Raw genomic sequence first — 23644 nt, 5'->3', positions numbered from 1 at the left:
TAAGAGGGAGAATTCTATTGACATCTGTGTGTGTGTGTGTGTCTGTGTGTGTGTGTGTGTGTGTCTGTGTGTGTGTGTGTGTGTGTGTGTGTGTGTGAATTTTCTGTGCCCTTCCAGCTGTCTCCGAGTCTGCGGATCAAGGGGCCCAAGCCCAGCTCGTACCATGATGCCAAGCAGGCGGCACAGGAGTACCACACGGCCAAACAGACTCTCTTCAAGGCCTTTCAGAAGGCCGGCCTCGGCGCCTGGGTCAAGAAGCCCATCGAACAGGACCAGTTCTCCCTCAACCCCTGATAGAGACATGGACAGGTGGACACAGGGGAGGGGGGATGTGGATGAAGAGAGAGAGAGAGAGAGAGAGAGAGAGGGAGAGTAAGATGACAGTGAACAGGGGCATTACCAGCCAACCAGACATCAATCATCACAATGTAGTGTGTGTGTGTGTGTGTGTGTGTGTGTGTGTGTGTGTGTGTGTGTGTGTGTGTGTGTGTGTGTGTAAGACCCCATAGTCCTTCTGCTGAGCCTCCTCTGGTCTTTCCTGAGTGTGAGTCGGGAGTCTAATGTTTCCTGAGATGTTTCTTTACCACTGCTGGTGATATGATTTATTTTTAAGATTATTTTTAAGATTATACATTATTTAATAGGAAAAGTATAGATACTTTTGACTTGACTTGAACAAAAAATGGACAACAAACACAGGTGTAGTAACTTGGACAGCATTGCCAAACATACAATACTCCTCAGACTGATATTTGGATTCAGGCAGACATCTCTTAGGTGCTGATGGACAGGGATTATGGGTAATGCTGTTCTGTCCTTCACTTGTTCCTCTGACCTTTACTCACAATTCAGTTGCCTTCAGTACTCCGTTTAAGATTATTTTAAGTAGTGTTTTAGATGAAATTATGATTTTCTTGTGAGTGTATAACTCATGCCTTTCCCCCATTTTAGCATATTTTTAAACACATCAACTCATTATAGCATATACATTTAACATATTTCGTTGATTAGTGGTGGACCTTGGTAGTCAACGATTCCTTTGCAGCATGCCATTGCCTTTGGAAATATTCCCCACAGGTCAAGATTTGCAACTTAATTCACTGTGTAATGCCTGTCAAGGAGCTGGGCTGGTGGGTGTTGGTCCTTTCCAGTGCTCTGTGGCCATGAGCCTTGATCCTGCCTGTCTTCAAGTGTACTTGACAAAACAGGACGCTGATGCAATACACTGGGAGGATCAGAGGCCAGTAGTTTCGAGCCCATAGAATGGAGTTTTATCTTGGCCATACATTCTAGAACACAATGCCGTGTAGTGGAAAGTAATGTTATATGACAAATCAGAGCTCACAGTTCTTATAATTTGTGAGTTCTAATATATAGACATGGAAAATTAGAATGTGTTTTATTACTAAATGCTGTACTGTAAAAGAAAATGACTGGTGCATATACCATTCAAACTGGTATCTAGTGACCATGACCATGATTTTAAGGTCCAAGGTTTTAATTTTATTGGCGGCTTTTTCTGTTAGTAATTGACTACAGTTTGTAGGCTACATTCAGTTTTGTCAGTTGGTCATCCGAATCACACGCTTGGTAACTATGGAAACACCTCCAAAGAAACAGCTACTGTGCTTCTGTTCGTCTGCTTCATTGAAAGCTGGTGAGGGTGGTCATGCACTTGCTGTCTGTGAAGGTGAGAACACTGTTTGCCCTTGAGGCCTCTCTGCGATTGTACTGTATGCTAAAAACTAGTATGTATACTAATGCATTCCAAAAAAAAGGACAAATTCAGAAAGTTTATTTTGCTTCAACACTTTAAATATGATTTGTAAATATTAGTTTGGTATAGTTCTTATGATGGCGCTTAAATGTATTTCATATGATCTTATTATGTTAATGGAAACATCATTCCCTAAGAAAGAGTGAAAACTCCTGTACAGTGTAATTAAATTAACTTCATCTCTTCCCCCAACACCTGGACCAAAAAATAAGGCTGTCAGGTTAGCAACTTCCCAGCATCTTATTTAGTTGGCATGTTTTGTTTCTCGTTCTTTTGTTTAGTTTATTTTCCCTTAATTTTCCCTTGTTGAAATGCACTGGACCTTGTACTGTTTTTGCTGTCTTGTTTATATGATGATTCTATGCTAATTCCTGCACTATTTGTTTGTTTTTTTTTAACGAGAAGGACGCATCTGGCTTAGCATGTAATTTTTGAGCCCCTCCCCAGCTTATGTTGTCCACGCTGTACCCTCAATCTCGAAAAAATAAAATAGCAAGAAAACTCCAGATGATGTCCTCACAAAGTATCAGGCCGATAAGGATTTTACTGAGACTTCTGTTGATAATGAATTCCCCCTTTTGAGATGTTCCTCAAAGCCCTTTAAATCAAAGACTCTCAGTCGCCTTTTCGGGAACAGTATGGTCGTTTAAGTGGAATGATATTCACTTGCATGTGGGACCCTATAGTGGAGGTGACTAAACCCTTGGACCCTGCTGGTTGTGGGGGCCTTTTATGGTGAAAGGGTGTTTAGTGCCAGTGGTGCTGTCATGACGTGACATAACATTATGCATTAATGACATGGTGTGGTCACAGGTTTTGAGTCTGCCCTTTCCGGCTTGGATGGGAAGGATGTCAGAGTTGTAAAAGGACCCTCCTGCATGTCTGCCCACAGTAAAGCTAAACACAGCATGAGAGGCCGGCGCCCAGAGGCTTTCAAGTGTACAGCAGTGAATCATGACACCATAGGTGACAAATAAAGGTATAAAATAAATGGCAATGTCTTTCTCCATTTGTACGTTGTTTATTGGTAGTCTTTTTTTACCGTTTAAGAAGACAGGTTCATGGACATCAGTTATCTTTTAGTTTGCACCGAGTAAAATCTTAATATTACTTGTTTGCTGTGTGAAATGGTACATTGTACAGTTCAACAGCTGCCTTTTCAGAATGAAATTCAGTGAGCAAAGTATCTGAGGGAACTGAAGAGCCAACAAGATATTCAATGTAGTGCAATTCTAGGTTGTACTGAGTGAAAGTCAGACTCTCTGACCTTACCACAGAGATGACAGACATTTTTAAAATTTCAGCTAAGCCTGTTTATATCTCCTCAGTGGTACCAAACTGCAGATTTGTTTGAATGTTCTTGGAATGGAAGCAGTAAAAAAAAAATGCAAAAAGTTTCATCTTTCAAAACACATTCTTCATTCAATCATTTCAGTCTTTTCCAGACCCTTTTATGTACTTGGTACACATAAGAGCAAAGACATGTTCGGTAGCGTGGTAATTATTGTGACTGGAATGAAATTGTATTCATCAATGCCTTTGACCTCCTAGGGGGGCCATGAACGATAAACAAACACACTCCCTGCAATGAGCGGACCTTTCATTCCCAACGTATTTCTCCCAATTATCTGCAGATTATAAACTTGTCTTTTGATTTTTATAAATCCCACTTCTGCTTCAAAAAGGGTTGATTTGTGGCTCATGCAGCGCCATTGAGCTTGCTGAGGCATATAAATCCCCTTCATCATCTCTGAACTCCTGCAGAAACAATGAAAGAAATCATTATGAAAATGTAGAGCTCCGACTGAAACTACATATCAGACTCTTTAAGACTTGTGATTAAACCTCTCATGTGTGTCGGTGTCATTTCTTTTTCTGAGATGTTACAGGAATGATGTGAATGAAGCTGCTTGTGAATGAAGCTGCTTTATTTATAATCCAGCAATAATGTTCACTTTTCACAACACAATTTCACCAAGCAACATCTCACAATTGGAGTCTATTTGGGTCGGCAAAGACTGATTGATTCAGATTATAAAAATACACTAATGAAGTAATATATGTTGACTCTTGTAGAAAAGCAGTAATTAAGACATGATGTGTAATGGATGAAGTACTAAATAGACATATGGACACAGAAACACTGGGGCTCTGTCTAAATTCAGCCTTTTCTTTTTAAGGGTTGAGACAAGCTCAGATAGGCGGCTTCTGTCTGCAAGGCGTTATCTCAGCAATCCTTGGTCAAATCTCCACATGGGGGTGTTGGAGGGATATTACTTTGTGTCATATCAGCCTTCAACACCTGGGTGACATGCAAGAGAGAGAGAGATAATCTTGCCGCGGATTACCTGTCCTTTCTGCTTTGGCAGGGAGCAAACAAGCAAAAAAAACACAAAAAATCAGCCCCTTATCTTCAATCCGACTTCCAACACTCCTATCATTCCCAAGCCTACTCAGTTGGGCATGTTTCGTAGGCTATTCTAGAAAACGACAGAAATAAATCTAGAATCTTCAAAGTCAAACCAGGGAACCATTCATTTACCATAAGAAAGTGGTTCTGATCCATCGTGACTTCAGGACCAGGTCAGGTCCAGAAGTGGCAGCTATAAGGATGGAGGTTCATGCCCTCTCAACCATTTTCCTGTGTAGGAGGCAGCGGGTGGACAGACAGGCAGTCAGAAGTCGATTGGGCTCAAGGTGAAGAGGGATTAGTGAGAGAGGCCCTTCATGCATTCTCCTCTTTCATGTTTTATCTACAAAATTGAATTTCTGGTTAAGAGTGTGGCAGAAAAGAAAAAAGAAAATGGCTTTTTCTTTGCTTAAAGTGCAGGTGCAGGAGTTCTTATATATGGTCAGAGTGGCAAGTGAAAGTGTAACCTATAATGTCCGAGTCAGTTGTCTCCACACTTCCCAGAAACATTCTCTGTATAACATCTTGACTAAAGTCACATTAGGTGTAATATATTTTCATTGCATTCCATTCAAGTTGTGAAGTGGAGAGCCATTGTCAATCTCTGCAGCATCAATGCCAAGATGCATTGACCTGCTGGCAATTTGGCTCTCAAAATCTGAAGCTTATAAACTACAAATAATAACTTGTGATAAAGTAGATGTAATCATTTTGAAACACAAGATAAATAGGCCTAGTCACTCAAACTGAAAGACAATTAAATTAACCAGTCAATCCAACAAAAAGGCATCTTGCTCCTTTTAGACATGCCATAGCAGTGTTTAACCCAGGGCATTAAAGCAGTATCGGACAGTTAAAATGACAACAGCCTCCAACACACACACACATGCCCTTCCTCTCTACCAGCTTCTCACTGGTCTCAGCTCATTTGCCTGAGTTATCTACCTCCATTATCCACCTAATGAGGCTACTGGCCCCAGCAGATCTGATAAAGCTGCCTACGAGCAGGTAAGGAGGGAAGACCCAGCCGCACTAGCTATCGTGCAGTCACCTTGTTGTCATAGTGACTTTATTAGTAGTAGTATTAACCTAGTATTAGCAGTGGTGGTAGACTACTCTGTTGCTAAATTGCCTTCATGGAGACTAGTATGTTGCATACAAATTCTTAAACCAGACACGGAAAAGTATGAAACCAAAATAATATCACCATTCACCATCCAAAAAAAAAAGGTCAGGCCTACCTGCTGATACTACAGGATTCAGTTTGCAATTAATACTTCAGAGCCATTTAGATTTTAAAATGTCAAATGTAGTAACTTTCCAACAAAGATGTGGCATTTAGGGGAACTTTTATGACATTTTGGTTCTGATTATGTATTTCCTGTGTTAATTATTTTTCTGGAAAAAATGATTTTCTGGCTTGCATGAAAGGACATGAAAATTGATCATGCTTGTTGCATATACTTTTTGCACATTGTACATAGAGTTAGTTGCCTTTGTTATACTAGGCTATCATTGTTTTTGTTTTACAAAAGCTACACTAATCCAAATAATAAAGCAGAAAATTAAGAACACATATTTATCAAAACATATATACCCAGCTCTAACATATAACACTTCCTAAAGGTATAAAGCAAAAATCTACCTGGGTCTTTTCCCCTGGGTTGGGTAACGGAATCCATGTCATCCTAGAAATGAATCATTAGAAGTAGACCAGGAGAGGCGAAGCGCTCTGGTTCAACACCCACATTTCCATTTCAATTTTCTGCTCAGCAGAGTTGATGTATGTAGTGACACCCAGCCAGTGGCCAACCACCATGACCTACAATGCTCCATCACTGTGCATTAATGGATGTAGAGAAGATGACCTTGTGTTGCTACACCAGTCAACCAGGTGCTGCTGGAAGACCTACACACTGCAAGGCTCTGTGTGAAGGAGTTGTGGCCTACCAATGGGATGCTGTCAGTTGAGGATCTTTTTTGCACTTAAAGGTAGGGCAAGCAATTCTAAGCTCTAACACATAACAGCTTTTGTAACAAATATTGCAGCAAATATGTCCTTTCGAATTAGCAAGCTCTCCATTCTCGGAGTACACTGTAAAAAAAAAGTTTTCGGTAACGCTTTAGAATAACATGTGCTTATTAGTGCATAATAAGCAGTTAACAATTCATTACTAACAGTTAGTTAACTGTTGTTATCCTTTAATAACATTAACTAACTGTTAACATGCAGCTTGTAAAGTGTTAATAAGCAGCCTTTTAAGTTACTTACAAGCATATTTGTTAACAGTTGTAAGTAGCAGCTTGTTAATGCTTGTTAATGGTGTATAAGACAAAGAGGTGGATAACTAATACGCTTATAAGACCTTTCTTACCTATTTGTAGTAAATTTTGCAGCCCCCCAATCTAAAGCGAGGACCATGTAGCATATAGTTCCACAAGCCCAACCTTCTATCTCTATAAGAAAGGTCTTATAAGTGTATTAGTTATCTACCTGTCTTATACACCATTAACAAGCATTAACAAGCTGCTTGTTAACACTTACAACTGTTAACAAATATGCTTGTAAGTAACTTAAAAGGCTGCTTATTATCACTTACAAGCTGCATGTTAACAGTTAGTTAATGTTATTAAAGGATAACAGCAGTTAACTAACTGTTAGTTGCAACTGAATTGTTAACTGCTTATTATGCACTGTTAATACCTAATAAGCACATTTTATTCTAAAGCGTTACCAAGTTTTCTTACACAGCCTTCTCAGGGAGCAAACAGATGTTGAGCCAACGTATAGATTACAAGTAAAGTTATGGAATATCATTAAAATTGACCAAAGAACATTGTGTGTTTGTTTAATAATAATCGGTCAGACTGTTTTACATCAGCCATGATCCTCATGCTTATACTCCTCATTGCCTGCTTCGGCTGCATATTTTTCCCCCCGCAGAATGGCCTGAAGAATGAGCTGACTGTATCAAGTTAAGATGTTCTGAACTACATCAAATTGTATGTGTATGATTATTCTGACAGCCTCTGAGGGTAAGCCAAGAGAAGTCCCTGGCCAGATTCCTGGAATTCATACAATAAATTAATGTATGTGTACATTTAGTGACTGTACATCCATTGGCCTTTAGATGGTGGTGTTGCGCCAAGGATTGCCAGTATAGGGGATGTTAAGAAATTGAGATGTGAATGATGAAAGGTATGGGATGGAGATGGAAACAAATTGACAAGCATGGTTTATTTTGGCGGAGAGAATGTGCAGGACTGAGCGGCAGTCATATATTGTACCGCTAATGCATTCATTTTTCGCTGCGATCTGGGACGAGAGGAAAGTGACCATTGCTTAAAGTCTCTTCCAGCATATTCCAAATTCTTTCATTTGGAATTAAGGTCAGAAAACAGTTAACAGATATGTGTCAAAATGATTCCTCAAGATCCTTGAACCACGTACAGTAGAGTAGGCCTATCCATAATTTGTGCCAATTTAATTCTGACATTACCATAATGGAATATGCTTGTACCACCAGGGTACAGTAGATCAATTGATAGGATTACCTCAATCCAATTCAGTAAGTCCAGTCAGGTCATCTGACTTCATTTGATTACCACCTAACATTTCATATACCGACAGTCCTCGGTGACCTTGAGAAACAGAAGTCTATGTGAAAAAAGTAAAGCATTTTGAGCTCTTAGGCTACTAGTTATTGTAACCATTGTCTGCTGCACAGGTTTTCATTTTAAATGTTAAAGGTGCTCTAAGCAATGCTGGGTAACAAAACAGAGAGCTAGCTCGATATTTCCTCCCCCTCCCTCCCGTGCTGCTCCCGTGCAATTGAAAGTCTCCTAAACGCGCATCTCGTCTGTGATTTGCTGGAACAGTTTATGTTTTTATGGGCTAGGTTTGCAGGTTGTTTTTGTTGCCGTTTTTGGAGCCTGGGCTGTCCACAGAGATCGTATTTTTTACAGTGTATTCAGGACACAGACAGCTAGAGGTTGGTTAGGTGATGTTTGCAGTAAGTGACATAAAATGTTTTAGCCTAAAAAACGCATGGCATCGCTTAGAGCACCTTTAAATGAATGGTGAATGTTACACTAACTGTATAGAGTTGTGTGAAAATAAAATATAAAATAAAATAAAATGTTGTGTATAAACATAAACTACAAAATACAGTAGCCACACCATGTACCAAGATAAAATACTGTATTTTTGTATCCTTAAAGGGAGCATAAAATATTCCATATCTGTCTATTTAATCCATTCTTTCATCAGTACACTGACAGTACATGCCATAAACCTAGTCAACAGATCAACTATGTTGGCTTGCCTGCTACATCATAGCCTAAATACGGTATCAGAGATGCACTCAAAAAGTCACAACTGAACTTGTCGAGTGGAACAAAGTGGATACAAGTTCCTGATATTGTCAATGTTTGCCCAGATTGCTTGATATCTGTGTAACTGTGTAACACTGTTTATCAGGAAGGGTTGTGACCCTTTTCGTTGTTTTTAACTAACTGGCTGGGTACCGTGTAAGCACTGTACATGGTGTTATATTGACACCAAGGGGGATACATATGAATTTTTCATTGTTGCTTTAGGCAAGGCTTTGAACCAGTGTGCCAGTTTAGCTGGTGAGCATGTTAACTGGTGATATTTGCATAAAATCAATGAATATTCAACAAGGCCCTGCCTACTTCTTAAGACCGTTCTGCTTTGCATCCGCCCCTGGAGTGCCAGAGGTTCACATTTTCACAAAGTGTTTGCAAGTGAGACAACATAAAGGATATCCCTGAAAACATCAGCAGTTTGTGTCTACTTGTCCGTTTAAGCATTATCCACATAAATACGACACGTACTGTATGAACAGAAAAAAATAAAACAACACACTACAGATCTAGCTGGGATTCGAACCTTGGATGTCATGGACAAAAAAGTTGATGGATTAGCTCCTTAGTCGTCTACACCAGTACACTACAAACTGCTAAAATGGTTTTGTGATTTCTATCTATATATTGGAATTTTAGTCTGAGTCACAGTAACATAGGTTAACATATTATGTGAGAAATATATAGACCCTTTCAACAAGATAAACAAAAACAATGCTTGAACGTTCTATTTGGGCCCCAATCTACTTCCTCTGCCTTAAGATAACATATGGAATGTTAAAAAGGAAGTCTTGTGGGGCCAACTATGATGCTGATAATGGAACTCTCTTGAAAGGGTCCATACGCCCATGTTAACTGGTGATATCATAATTTAACATGGGCATATGAGTAACGGTGGTCAGGCGGTGAAAGGACTAAGACCAAAACTGGCTTATCTCACATTCATTCTTTGGGAAAATGCAAACACATAATAGGCCTTCAGGACATACATGGCATCCAATGCAAAGCATACTGCCTCTGCTCTCTTTTAAAATAATACACCTTGTGACCTCAGATTAGATATAAAGGGAACTAACTTTTCACAAGTATTCACATAAATGTGATTCTCGCGAAACCCCAAAATCTTACGGTACTAAGGATTTCATGGTTAAATATGGCATAAATCCCACTAATTACACTATTTAACAATATAGGTACATGTGCTTTATCTTGTTTTTTATTTTTTATTGTTATTTTGTATTTTTTATGCATTTTATGAGTAAATTATCATTACCGCAATGTGTCCTGGCTCAAATCCCAAGTGTTTGATCATTAAGAAAATCTTTATCTTTCACTTTAAAATAAAATAAAGTTCTACATATATTGTTTTAAGTCCAATGCTTCATCAAAATGTGTATTTCAATAATATTAACATTTATAAAAAATGTTTTGTCGTCATAGTTTTCATTACCGCAATACTTTTGAGCACTGCAATAAAAACCTTTAGGAATTTCATCATGAAATGGAATTTCCCATCATGCATCAGTAATAACAGAAGATCAAAGATGGTGTCAAGGTAAGCATGTCTCCTTTTGTCTTTGTGTTGAAATTCCATGATTTGTCTCAAAACTGTCTAAAGACAACACTAATGATTCTCATTACCGAAATCAGTAACAGTTTTGTGATAAAACTATTTTCTTTAATTCAAATTTGTTTAGCAATAAGGTAATAAAACACACAATGTCATGGATGTAATTTTTTTAGCTATAGGTCATACTAGCTAAATCTAAAATTAGCATTTTTGTGTTAGGTCGTCTCATTACCGTAATGCACTTTATCATTACCGCAATAGTTAAAGCCAATTTCGGTGATGATCATTTCAATTTCGGTAATGAAAATATTAAAGGAATTTCCATTTTTCAACGTCGTTCATGACATTAATTTCTTTTTAATAAGAGACAACCTCAATGTTTCTGAGGGATATTAATGAGATCAATATCATAAAAGTTTTTAGGTTGTTACACTGTTCTTAATGAAGTAGATACATTGTTGAAGTTCATTGTTAACTCCAGAACGAATAAAAAGGTTAAAGTCTATGAAGTTTATTAAATCACAATAAAGAGAGAACTGAAATGTCAGGATGTAGTAGACTATATTAGAATGGCCTAAAAAACATATAAAGTAAGAATTATGAAATCTTACAGACAAACTACCTATAATAAAATACAAAAAAATTATTTAGCATGCATTAAATATGTAGGAGTCCAGTCTGAATGCTAACCTACACCTTTATATTAATTGCCCTAAGTCTCTGTGCCAGTAGCATTTCGAAAAGGGCAAATAGTCAGGGAGCCAAAACTGATATTAAAACTTTGTCAGTCACTTTTTGGTACAAGCATACAACCTATCCCGTATTAATATTTAACCTCTCAATATGTGTGTAAGGAGAGACAGTGCAATGCTGCACAAGTTATAATTCTTTAATGTCAAGGCAGAAATGTAGAACTGTATGGTGGTCCATGATGCTATTTGACTTCATTAATGTACCAGGTTGTAACACAAATTATATTTAATTGACATATCACTATAGTTATTAATTCCATCTTAACATAACTGCTCTCTGACATCTTTAGGGTTAGGGATTAGTAACTAGTTAGTAGTAATAACTAGTCTTGATGATCCTAGCACTTACCACCTCTGACTCTGTATTGTTTAAAAAACAGCACTCATTGATGCACTTATTCTTATTGTACTAGAGCTTTTTTTAAATTGTCCTATAATTGTTGAGAGAATTGCTTTAAAAAGCTTAAACCGTTAACCATGTTGTTAGTCGCTTTGGTTAAAAATGCGTCAGCCAAATGTAATGTAATGTAATAGCTAATAGTCGTACGGCAAAGGTATGTTTTTCCCCATCCAAGCAGTGACTCTCAGGTAGGCAGCCAACGGACGGCACCCAGGGACCATGTCCATGTGCTCAATCTGAGTCCTGGTCAGGGACACAAAAGAAGAGTTTACTGTTTTGATAATGAATACCTTCCCGATACAAAACATGCATGCATGCATCCAAGGGCATAAAATAAATCTACAAAACAGGAAGAACAATATCATGCCAAATAATCTGGAACAATATAGTTGCATATAATGTGGCAAAACTCAATAATAATGATGTGAGTACCTGAGTATTCTTGCACCAAGCTGCACAGGCACATCCACATGCCCCACTACAAAATATTCCACTTTTTCGACATCGACACTTTCCTTGCATCCACATCGTCAGCTCCAAGCACCTGGCCTGTACAGGCTCTTTGGTTAAAAGCTGGGGGACAAGCATTCCATCCTTTATGTGCCAACCACAACTGGTTGGTGAGGGTAACTGTGGATGGGTCACTAGTGACTGTTTCCAAACCTTTGTTTGATAGTGGGCCCTCATGAGGTGCAGAAACAAGGCATCCCGAGTTGGTGGTAAAGTATCCACATTGGCTTTCACTTTCCAAAACAGGGCACAGCGAACATCGTGGATTGAAATGCTGGTTGTTTGTGGATCATACAGTTTGCAGACAAACTGTTCTGCCGAGGATAGAATAGCTAGCCTTGGCCCAAAAGGGGAAGGGGGACTTCACCTCTATGGTAGCCTGTCAGAGTAAACTTATCTGAATAACACTGTCGGTTATTCAAATAGTATACATTATTTGTATGCACACCCTTAATACCCACCCATACACTCAAATATGTGTGCCCATTCACACAGACACATATTAACACTTAGACCACAAACAGCTGGTGTGATCCAAAGTAACTGTCTTTGGGGAAGACCAGGCCTGGGGCAGTGGAATTTAGTTTTGGGTCGTTTAAGAGGGGTCTAAAGACATTCCTGTTCAACATGCACTTAGTTGTTTAAGCGCTTCTTATGCATTATGGTTTGTATAATATTATTTTATCTTCATTAGGCTGTTGATTAATTTGACATTATTGTTTATTATTGATATTCTCCTTAATGTAGTCTTACCATGTCATTGTTTTTATATTCAGTAGCGGCTCCTGGGTTGACAAATAGGCGGGGCAGACTCTGTTGATCAAGTTTAGAAAAAAAAATTGACATAGTTCCAGGTCACCGGCAGCTGGACGCACAAGGGCGGTCCACGGAGATTTTGTTCATTTTTACGACTCTTTCTTTCTATGGCTAGGCTATGAGCGAAATCTGGGGAATGGAATTCCATAATGTTACCACTTGAGGTCAAAATACCGTTTTGTTCATGCATTATTAACCTATGTTAGCCTACTTAATGTTATTTTATTCATAAGAAGTGAAGTTTAAAATGTTGAGATTCCAGCTACAATGTAGGTACCGGTAATCAGCTCATTAGCTCAGATCAGTGGAGAACTACTTTGGGGGAAAAACTCAAGAGGGAAACAAATAACCGAGAATTCGTTGCGAAAACAAAATTCCACTAGAGCTCCAAGTGCCGCCTTACACCACTCAGCTCTCATAGTCAAGTTTAAGTTGTTTATTGTCATGTAGGCCTAGCCTACTCATAAAAGAAATTATAAGTAACGAAATTATTGTGTTCAAGAGCCAGCTCAACTTTAAAGAGTAAATTAAAAGTAGGCTATTCATTAAAAAGGTAAATATTCTGTGTGTATGAATGAGTGCTTGCGTGTCCACCGTGGTTTGTATAGAAATTAATATTAAGTGACACATACACGTAAAAGGGCAGTTTTTTTCAAGAGCGGTCCTGCGCTTATCCTGGACACCGGTATGTTTTGCACAAAGGCACGGGACATCACGTAGGCCTATCGTTCTCATGTTGGCCACAAACTTGTCTGTAACCCTGTGTGCCTCCACTGCATCGATTGCTCTTTTCTGCAGCTGTGCATAGAGCACATCTACACGGGGCATGATCTTAGAACAGGTCTAAGGAATAAAAACTCGGAATCTAAGAGCATTCGAGAAAACCCTTTAGCCTCTCTAACTGAGATTGTATTAAAATCTCCAGATGTTTCAATTATTTCGAAACACTCCAAAATAAGCTTTTAAATCTTTTCGGAGATCTTGTGAAAAAAAAGGAGAAACTATAAAAATCCGAGAAGACACGCACTGAGGATGCTGCTGACGCAGCCTTTTCCATCAGGTTCAATTGATGTGCATAGCAATTAGGGTAGGCTACACGTCTTGCACTTTCTTACGCACTCCACCAGATGCTCCTCCCATGACACTAGCCCCATCAAATGTCTGTGCAATCAGCCTTACTTTATCTGTGTTACTCTCAGGTGAACAAACTCGTACACGATTTCGCACTTACAGTGTAGCCCTCATCGAGTTGTGCTGCAATATTAGCTTTCCCCAGCATGGCTAATTTGCACAACTCAGATGCTAGCCTCATGTTTTTTGCCTTCTCTGAAAAATGATTCATGTCACACACACCTACACTAGCCTACTCCAAACATCCCCTTGTCCCCCAGAAGATCGGAAAAGCAGGCATGGAAAACCGAACATTTTATTGCATTCAGGACAACCAGAGCTTCTTATCAGACATGGCCTACCACGAACGTGAAAATGTCCGATTAAATGACCGACTCTTGTCCTTTGTTTGTTGGTATACGATGTTAATGTCGGGCTGATCAGGTCCTAGGTCTTTGATAGCTAAGTTAACTACAAACTCAAGTCTTTCGAATAAGTTCTTTAAGAGAAACTCCACACTATTGCACACACACTGTTCACTCGCCATTTTTCAACTGTCTGCCTGACCTCACAAACTTTGTGCGGACTAATACAGTAGGCATAGGCTACCACCTACAGTAGGCAGTAAGTTCTGATGTCGTATAGGGTGGGCAGTGGCATGATCTGCCCACCCGACCTTCTCTAACCGCGCTCTAGCTGCAGTTCCATTATCGGTCGACAGATTTACATAGACAAACAGCAGGCGCTGTTCAATTTCTTCAGGGCAGTACCAGAAATGAAATGTAACGTTACAGTAGGCCTACAACAACTACGGATATGATCAACGAGATCTTTGCGAAATTTCTTTGCAAATCATACAAAAATGTAACATGATTGAGTAGTTTGCCACTGATTACAATAATAAACAAACACTTTTATTTAAAAAAAATATTTTGTGGATCTACTTTTCTAGTGGATGAATCTTTAGTGCTCTGCCCCTCCTGCCCAAGTGAACGAGCCGCGTCTGTTTATATTATTGATTGAATGGACATTATTTGTACCCTGTGTGTGTCTTTGGTCTGTATGCAAGCATCCTTTGTTTATCCTTGAATTCAATGAAAGCCAGTCTAGGCCTTTTGCCTATCACCAGGTGTGAAATGTTAATGTTTGTAGAACAGCATGTGTCCAGGCCTCTGAGGAACTTCCCAGGAAAGGGGGTAGTTTTAATTAAAAGACAATAGAAGCTGACCAGACCTGATGAAGGCCTAATCCTCATCCTCCCTTTCTATTGCATATTCAAACTGGCACTCTAAAAAATGCTGGGTTAAAAATAACCCAAATATAACCCAGCCGCTGGTTAACTATTGGACCAACACCACATTGAGTTATCCTAACCCAATGGTCTGGGTACATTATTAAACCCAGCAGATTGGGTATGATTCTAACCCAAAACACTGGGTTATATCAACACAACGTTAGTTAAATTGGCACAATAGACTGGGTAAAGGTAACCAATGTGCTGGGTTATAACTATATAAATGTTGAGTAAAATTCACACAGTATATTGGGTATAGATTCAACCCAAGCCACTGGGTTATATCAACAGAACTGCTAGTTAAAATAACCAGTTGTCGGGTTTTCTAAACCCAGTATTTGGGTTGCATTGAGAGAAAATGGGCAACAAATAGCCATGCAATGAAATAAAACAGTTCGACATAATTATTTATTTGACAGTTTACTTTTTTTTGAATGGATAGCCTACTCTAAAAGCAGCATCAGCATGTGATAAGTTACTTCCATGAAGACAGCTAGATTCCACGGTCCATTTGGGGGTCAGCCCTGTCAATCAAAGAAAGAAAAAGAGTAAATTAATCACTGCTATTGACAGAACTTTAGATCAAGACTTTCACGAACCATGATCAGTGAATGATGTTGACAAACATTAAAAATTCGAGACAAAATATTAGCAACACACTTTCGAAACCATGACCACCTCATGGAGTTGTTTAACAGCAGACTGACAAACATACGCTCAGTAATATTAACGTTAGTGGCAGTGATAGTTCTACCGTTAGCTAGCTCATGTTAACACATTCAGTTAGTTAAATTCAAGTTGTCTGTAACGTTAATGTTACCACCAAAAACCACCCAGTAAGTTACATGGCTATAATATGAAGCTACCCTGAATGAATTAATATGTTGTTTGGCATGATGATTACCGTACGTAAAGAGACTACTTCGACTGTATACATTAGCTGACACACATGCTGCACTAACACGAAGCATTTGTTAGAGCTAGAAGCTTGCATACCAACCGTCTGCTAACGTTAACCTAGCCAGCTGTTGGTATGCTAATTTTAGTTCTTTGTAAAAGTTTGTTTTGTTTCTGTTCAGCAGTTCATACCCAGTCAAGACAGAACTATGTTTTTAAGAGCCTGTCTTTGTGTAGATTTAACATTAACATGAGCAGTAATTGTAAGACTGTAAATTAATGTTAGCTAACGTTAGCTGGCTTGAATGTCACAATTCTTAACCTGCTTAGGCTGAACGAAATTGGCAGGCAGAATATCCATTCATATCACGAAGGTATCTCTGGGTGTAGGCTACTTTTAAAATCCGTCTGAATAATAATAATAAAAAAGTTAAAAGCAGATACATACCTTCCAAAATCGCCTGATTTCCACTGCATGGACGGTTGAAAGAATAACGATTTCCCCCGAACTCTCAAATAACTATGCAGCTGTGTTAAAGTTACCCTGGTGCTGAGTAGTGTGCTCACGTCATGTGGGGGAGAGGAGGGGCGCTGTCCTAAACTATCAACCCAACAAGCTGGGTTACAGAAAATAACCCAACATGAGTAAAAACAACCCCACACAATGACCCAACAGTTTTAACTCAGCGTTTGGGTTGAGAAAATAACCCAGCATTTTTTAGAGTGGGGTTGGACCTAGAGGTCACTCCTTCTTTTGTTTGTAACATAAAGTTAGTACACTATTTCAGAGAAGTCAGAGAATACTGAGAATCTGGTGAAATCCATGATGGGGTGAAACAAACATGTACTTCTCTCCCTTGAGGGCCACTGGCCCCTCATTGAAAAGAATAAAGCCTGGATCCTGATCTTGCATCGTCCTGATTGAGTCTTAAGAGAAATATGGTAGTAAAAATATACTATCAGTTATGGAGGTTCCAACCGTGAGATTAAAATTTTGGATTTAAATTGGATTCAAATTTTGCTGAGAGATCTTCAACATCATGTTTGACGGCACACTCTTAAGGTAAGGTAATTGATATTTTCTGGTGGTGAGATAATAGGGAGTTGAGTCCTAAATAGTCTTTGTCAGACTATCGGGTTCCAGCAGGGAGCTCTGTTGGGCGTTAGTAACAAGCTTGTTTTGTTCCTGTAAATGGCCCGTAAGTATTATTGAAAATACTTTCGTCTCTATGAGACTGGCGTTAGAACAATAGTTCTGGAAATAGCCATGTTTTAGACAGAAACATATTCGGTCCTATGGACACAATCTGGAGCTTATCGGATTAAGCTTTTCAGGGTAGCCGGGGTCTTGGCCATTTCCCACTTTACGGCTACATTTGGGGGGACTGCTTGCCTAAGAATCTCTCACCTGAAAATGAAATTGCATAAGAGTGTTACTGGTCATAACAGATGTATGAAACCATCTTTAGATTGCGTAACTAAGATCACAGTTTGAAGTAGCCTATAAAGATGTTGAACTGAAAGCGTAATAATGGCGTTTCCAGTTGGGTAAAGACATTGGAGTTGGTATGATACTGTGTTCTTCAAATTGATAAAAGTACAACTAGTTTGAAATTGGATTGATAATGCAACTTTTAAATTATGGAGACTTATGATGGGCCCCATCTGCAAAGATGGAGTTTTCTATGTTCAGTGTTATGTGTTGCAACATGATGAGTTTGTCTTGTCTTGTCTTGTCTGTCTTGTCACTGCTATTATCAACATGGGCCCTGAATGAATGAATGAATGTGTGAGTGTATGTGCTGGCCAGCATGTGTGAATGTGGAAACTTAATTTCAATGGTAATAGCTTTGTACCAAAGGGAACTTTTTATAAATGTAACACAGATTTAATTTCTTTGGTGATCTACAATCACGGTCCTGTTTTTATAATGTTTTGAATATTGTTTTATGAATTTCTGCCATGTCAGAGTGGCTTTGTTGTTTGCTTTTTTTTACCTTTGTCTTCCACACTACATGATTGCAAGTCTCTTACTATTTGCTTTCGTATAATATGCTTATAAGACAAATTGATTTCCAGGTTGGCTGGTGATTTCTTTAATGGTGAGCCAATGTTTAATGCAATCAAGACTGACAATTGTTGTTATTTTAGTTTGTTCTATTTTTTGTTGTTTTGTTTTATTTTTATTTCTTTCTTTTCATGTCTGGCATTCTGACCAGGGCAAGTCCAGATTACTGTTACTTTCCTTATCTTACTGTATTTTATTTCTATGGTTTAGATGGGGAACACAATGGTAAACATTTGCAATGAGCATGTATCTAGTGTTATTGTCTGTTCCTTTACACACTTCCTTTTCCCCTCTGTAATACTAAGTTTGACTCATGATTACTTAGTTAATTATTGTTATTTTTTCTCTAGTCACTTAAAGCTGAAGATAATAAGTTATGTACTGGTTTTTGTTGTATGCTCCGGTCTAAGAGCACTCTAAGTTTTTTGTTGCTTTAAAGCACCTAGGCTATACAGATGCTGGTAGTAACTAATATCATTTCTATTTCTTTGATTTGATTCTCTTTGACTTTGAATTTTCTTTTTTTTATTCTGTTGAACCTTTATTTCTTTATATTACGGTTTATTTCATTTGATTTCCTTCTCAGTTTGTCCTGACTAGGAATACTTGTTGCTCAGATGATATGGTTACAGATTTCCCAATTCCATTATAGGTGCAGAGAACAGGAGGATAATTTTTTATATAATCCCCATTTGAGCCTTTCCTGGCTGTGTTGTTATTTTATTTTTTTTTTTTTCCTTGTTCTCATTGGTTTAAATTTCTGATGGTCTGTTTGCTTGCTTTAACTGCTGATATATTTTAATTTCATTAGAAAGCGGGATGAAGTTTCATTTTTTTATGTTGTTTACTTTGTTTGTTTGTTTTGTAATGATTTATTTCATACATTTACAAGCTTTGCTCCTAGCCACCCATCACCGGATGATATTTGATGTCTACAAGCAGAACCTTACCATGTTATTTCATACAATGTAGTTTGTTTTGTTATCAGTTTCGGAGGCGGATCTGATGGACAAGGGTGTGCCACCGATCCGAAGGGGGATGGTTGATGGTTTTTAACAATGGTGATGTGTGTAAACGGTTGATGTTTTTTTTAACAATGGTGATGGTGATGTGTGTAAATAGCCTGTTACATTATACTGTAGGTTGAGGACTTGGGCTCCTCAAGAAACTCTACCTCTCAAGAACACTGTTTAATAGATTTGGACCACTGTCATAAGAAATGTTTACATTATTACTAGGAATTCTGTTCTGAGGCACCACAAGCCTCAAAGTTCATGTACTGTCTTGTTTGCGTGTTTGGAGGTATAACTGAGAGGTCAAGACAGACCTGACTGCAGCTGACGTCATCTTTGAAAAATGTTCTCCACTGAATGATCCTTTGCTTATTAGTACTAGAATGACAGCTAAAACCTTTTTGCTCCAAGACTACATGTATTTTCAAGATCTGTTTACAGACTCTGAAATCGCAGACCCAAGAAACATCCTAACGACGCATGTCTCACTTCCCCCGCTGGCTTCTCATGGGACAGAAGTGTGATGGATGGGACAGAAGTGTGATGGTGGAAGACACAGCTTATCGAAAGGGGGACAGCCCTTTGATCTGATATCCAACACCACCCCTGAAGACCCCAGCACCACAGTGTTCCTGGGAGAGCAGCATTTGGAAGTCTTGTGTACCATCCCACAAAAGGACCTTGGTCAGAACATCACAAGAAAGATTGGATCAATTTAGAATAGTGGACCTGCTGTGGGCAGAATAACCCCCAAAAACAGCAAGGATCCGAAGGTTCCAGGTAGTCGACCCTGACCTTCAGACTAGAGAATTTTTATTTTTGTTGGTATACCTTAACTGGAGAAGGAAAGATTGAAGAAAAGAAGAGGAACACAGGGTGTGGGGGAACGCCCCCTATTAATAGAGCCAAGCGCCGCCCTAAGCACATTTTGCACACACATACACATTCTAAACATTGTGCACCACATGAAAGCAATCCAACTGTGATTTTATTCTATTGCATTGTGCACCACAAGAAGAATGGAAACTGGCTTTGGTTGCATTTTCTTAGCTGTTTCTATAGTAGATGATGTCAGTCTTTCTACTGTTGTTATTTTTATTCTCCCATGATCTGTAACCTCCTTCCACACCCTAAAAGTCCTCTGTTTGTTATAAGCTGATTCATATTTTATGTGAATAGTTTAATGATTCAAGTCTTTATGACTTGAAAAGGGGGATTTAAAAAGTGTTGTGAATCAGCCTCATTTCTGTAAATGTACATACTGCGTACTTCTTATGGTCATCTGTGATTTTTGTACCCATGTGTACCCTGTGTGTGTCTTTGGTCTGTATGCAAGCACATGGTAGTAAAAATATACTATCACCTCTAACCCTAAACCTAACCCTAACTTATTATGACAAAAACCGAATGTCACTTAATAACAGAAGCATTATGTCATAAACATTTATGACTTGTTTATGACACATTCATGACAGTGTCATGTCACTCTTATGTCGATACTGTCAAGTAAAGTGTCACCGGACTTTATTATGTCTAAGATGTGAAGCCATGTAGCATCATAAACACTATGATGGGTGATGACTTTGTACCCAAGATTGTATTTTATTGGTGGGCTAAATAAACTTTATTTCAGGTTACATCGCAAACGGTTTCCCGTGATTGGTTAATATTTTTATAGCCTAACATAAGTCCAGGTCAAAAACAGACATGTGACATTCTGCCACAAAATGCACAGGCATGGCAAATGATGATGAAGCAATGGGCCAATCCCTCTATGTCAATCTGATTTCTCTGGAACAGTGGTAATATATGTTCCAGAGAAATCATCTGATGATAAACGTTTGCATATTTGTCCAGCTCAAAATTGAGGTACGTGACATTCTGCCACACAACGCTCAGGCTTGCAAAGTGATGATTAAATCCCTATCCGTCAATCTGATTTCTTTGGAACAGTAAATGGCTTGGCAAATAATGATGAAGCAATGGGCCAATCCTTCTATTTCAATATTATTTCTCTGGAACAGTGGTAAATACAGTGGTAAAGAACATCTACTCCACTTTCATAAACAACACTTTTACAAACAAGTCTTACTGATCCAAGTAGCACTCACCAGCCGTTTTAAACTGACAAGTAACTGTTAAAACAGCACTCACCGGCGCACTTATTCTTACTGTACTCTAATGTTTTTTAAACTGTCCTAAAATTGTGAGAATTGTTCTAAAACTTACTGTTTACCATGTTGTTAGTAAACTTTGGTTAAAAGCGTCAGCCAAATGTAATGTAATGTAATGTAATGTAAATAATTAGCCTACATCCCGGCAAATGTTCAAGGCATGCAAATATAGGAGCCGACCCCATTCATATGATGAACCAATGGGCCAATCCCTATTTCAATCTTATTTCTTTGGAACAGTAAAATACAGTGGTAAAGAACATCTACCTCATAGCAACACTTACAACAAGTCTTACTGATCCTAGCACTCACCAGCCGTTTTAAACTGACAAGTAACTGTTAAAACAGCACTCACCGACGCACTTATTCTTACTGTACTCTAATGTTTTTTTTAAACTGTCCTAAAATTGTGAGAATTGTTCTAAAAACTTACTGTTTACCATGTTGTTAGTCGCTTTGGTTAAAAAGCGTCAGCCAAATGTAATGTAATGTAATGTAAATAATTAGCCTACATCCCGGCAAATGTTCAAGGCATGCAAATATAGGAGCCGACCCCATTCATCACAGATTTTGTGGTAATCATTCCATAATCTGAAATGTTTGATAAGCCATCATCAATCATGGAACTAAATATCGGCACTGTCTCTAAATAGACTTTACATTCCCTTTTAATTCTTGATATCCTCCAATAAGGCAGTTGTCATTATGCTGTATTGCATAGCCTAGAAGCATTTGCGGATGTTGCATCCAAGTGATGATGAACCAATGGGCCAATCCCTATCCGTCAATCTGATTTCTTTGGAACAGTAAATGGTATATGATTATTGGGTAACACTTTACTTGATGGGTGAGTTCATATCACATTCATAGCAGCTGTCATAAACTGCACATAAAGCATTCATGACTGTTTCATGAGACATGACTCAACATTCATACCAAACCTTTCATGAATGTGGAAGACAGAACGACGACAACTTGCCAAAATAAAAGTCCAACAATGTCATGAATGCTTTATGTGCAGTTTATGACAGCTGCTATGAATGTGTTATGAACTCACCCGTCAAGTAAAGTGTTACCAATTATTGTGATATTCTAATGAGCAATTTCTGGAGAAGAGTGTGTGGGATAAGTTAGATATACAATATGTGAACCTCAAAATATGATTGATAAATATGAGTGTAAAGCACATAACATTACTGAATTACGAACATTTAGAACTGGAAAATGCAGTCTTAGTAAAGTGTGAAGCATTTATTAACAAATTACCAAATGAAAATGAACTAGAAATACTATAAGATGTTTATGGTAGTTCAGTAGCAGTGTAGTGCCTCTAAAAAATACTGCCCTTGGACATAGTTAAATACTGAGTTGAGCATGTCCCCCTCAAGATACAGTGTATAAAAAAGTATACATCCCCCCTTGGATATTTCCCCTTTTATTGCTATTTAATAATAACCTGACTCTCGCCAGATGAATTTCATTCCGCCTAGCTCCACTCACATCCATCTGGGATCGGTTCCGTTGAGAGTGATTTCAGCACAAGATTGTATGGTAGAGCCAATCAGGACGCAGGGCGGGAGTTTCATAGATGTGACGTAGCGTAGAAGCGACTGTGAGACTGTTCTCAGCGTCACGGGTTGGCTTCGATGTGAGTGGTTGAAGTAGCACGTCAATAGATGACGGACAAGTGGCTTATCCAATCTTATGCAAGGATTTTTTAATAAGGCCCAGCCTTCTGAAGCACCACTCCAATGGATCGATCCCAGATGGATGAGTGGAGCTAGGCGGAACGAAATTCATCTGGCGAGAGTCAGGTTAATTTAATAAGGCTTTTTTTTACAATAATTCTAAAAAATCACCACTTTAATGTCAAAGTAAAAACACATTTTTACAAAGAAATGTTAGTTAATTAAAAATATAAAATGCAAAATAAGCGATTGCATAAATATTCACTCCCCTTAAAGTGGCTGACCTAAATCAACAGCGGTCCAGCCAATTGGTGCTATAGTCTCACAATTAGTGAAATGTAGATTGCCTGAGTTCAGTGAATGTGTATAGTACAGTAATATAAATGGTTTTATTACCAAAAATGGTTTTATTACCAAAAATCAATAAATTACTTTTTTAAATACATTTCTGTGCCCAAAATAAGGGTATCTAAACAGAATAAACATTAACCTCCGATGCAAACCTCCGACATGAACACACAGCAAGAACTGACAAAAGGAGACAAAGGGGAACTTAAATACAGACTGGACAGACCATGAATAACTAAAAGGGGAACACCACAAAATCAATTAACTTTCAGACATTACCAAAACATTCAAAGATAACCACACATAATGCTAGCAATAAATAAACTACACAAAGACATCTGGGCATAAACACAAAAGAATCCAACCAGAAAGCTCCAGTCAATAAACACGAAAGGCTTCTCCTTCCCCCATGGCAAAGACGTGAAATGGAT

At 38.5% G+C, this 23644-nt stretch overlaps 1 protein-coding gene across 4 annotated transcripts in view; it reads left to right on the top strand.

The window, feature by feature from the left end:
• The window catches only part of LOC125288417 (double-stranded RNA-specific editase 1-like), a 74786-nt gene extending 72018 nt beyond the window's left edge, over nt 1-2768 (top strand). For all 4 annotated transcript variants that reach the window (XM_048234773.1, XM_048234772.1, XM_048234771.1 and 1 more), the window contains one exon: nt 118-2768. In XM_048234773.1, coding sequence (XP_048090730.1) covers nt 118-294 — 177 coding nt within the window. In that variant the 3' untranslated portion in view covers nt 295-2768. The remainder of the gene's footprint in view (nt 1-117) is intronic.
• Nucleotides 2769-23644: the final 20876 nt, after the last annotated feature.

The sequence above is a fragment of the Alosa alosa genome, chromosome 23, assembly GCF_017589495.1.
Source record: "Alosa alosa isolate M-15738 ecotype Scorff River chromosome 23, AALO_Geno_1.1, whole genome shotgun sequence".
Taxonomy (NCBI): Eukaryota; Metazoa; Chordata; class Actinopteri; order Clupeiformes; family Clupeidae; genus Alosa; species Alosa alosa.
This window is presented reverse-complemented; position numbering and strand designations above follow the sequence as displayed.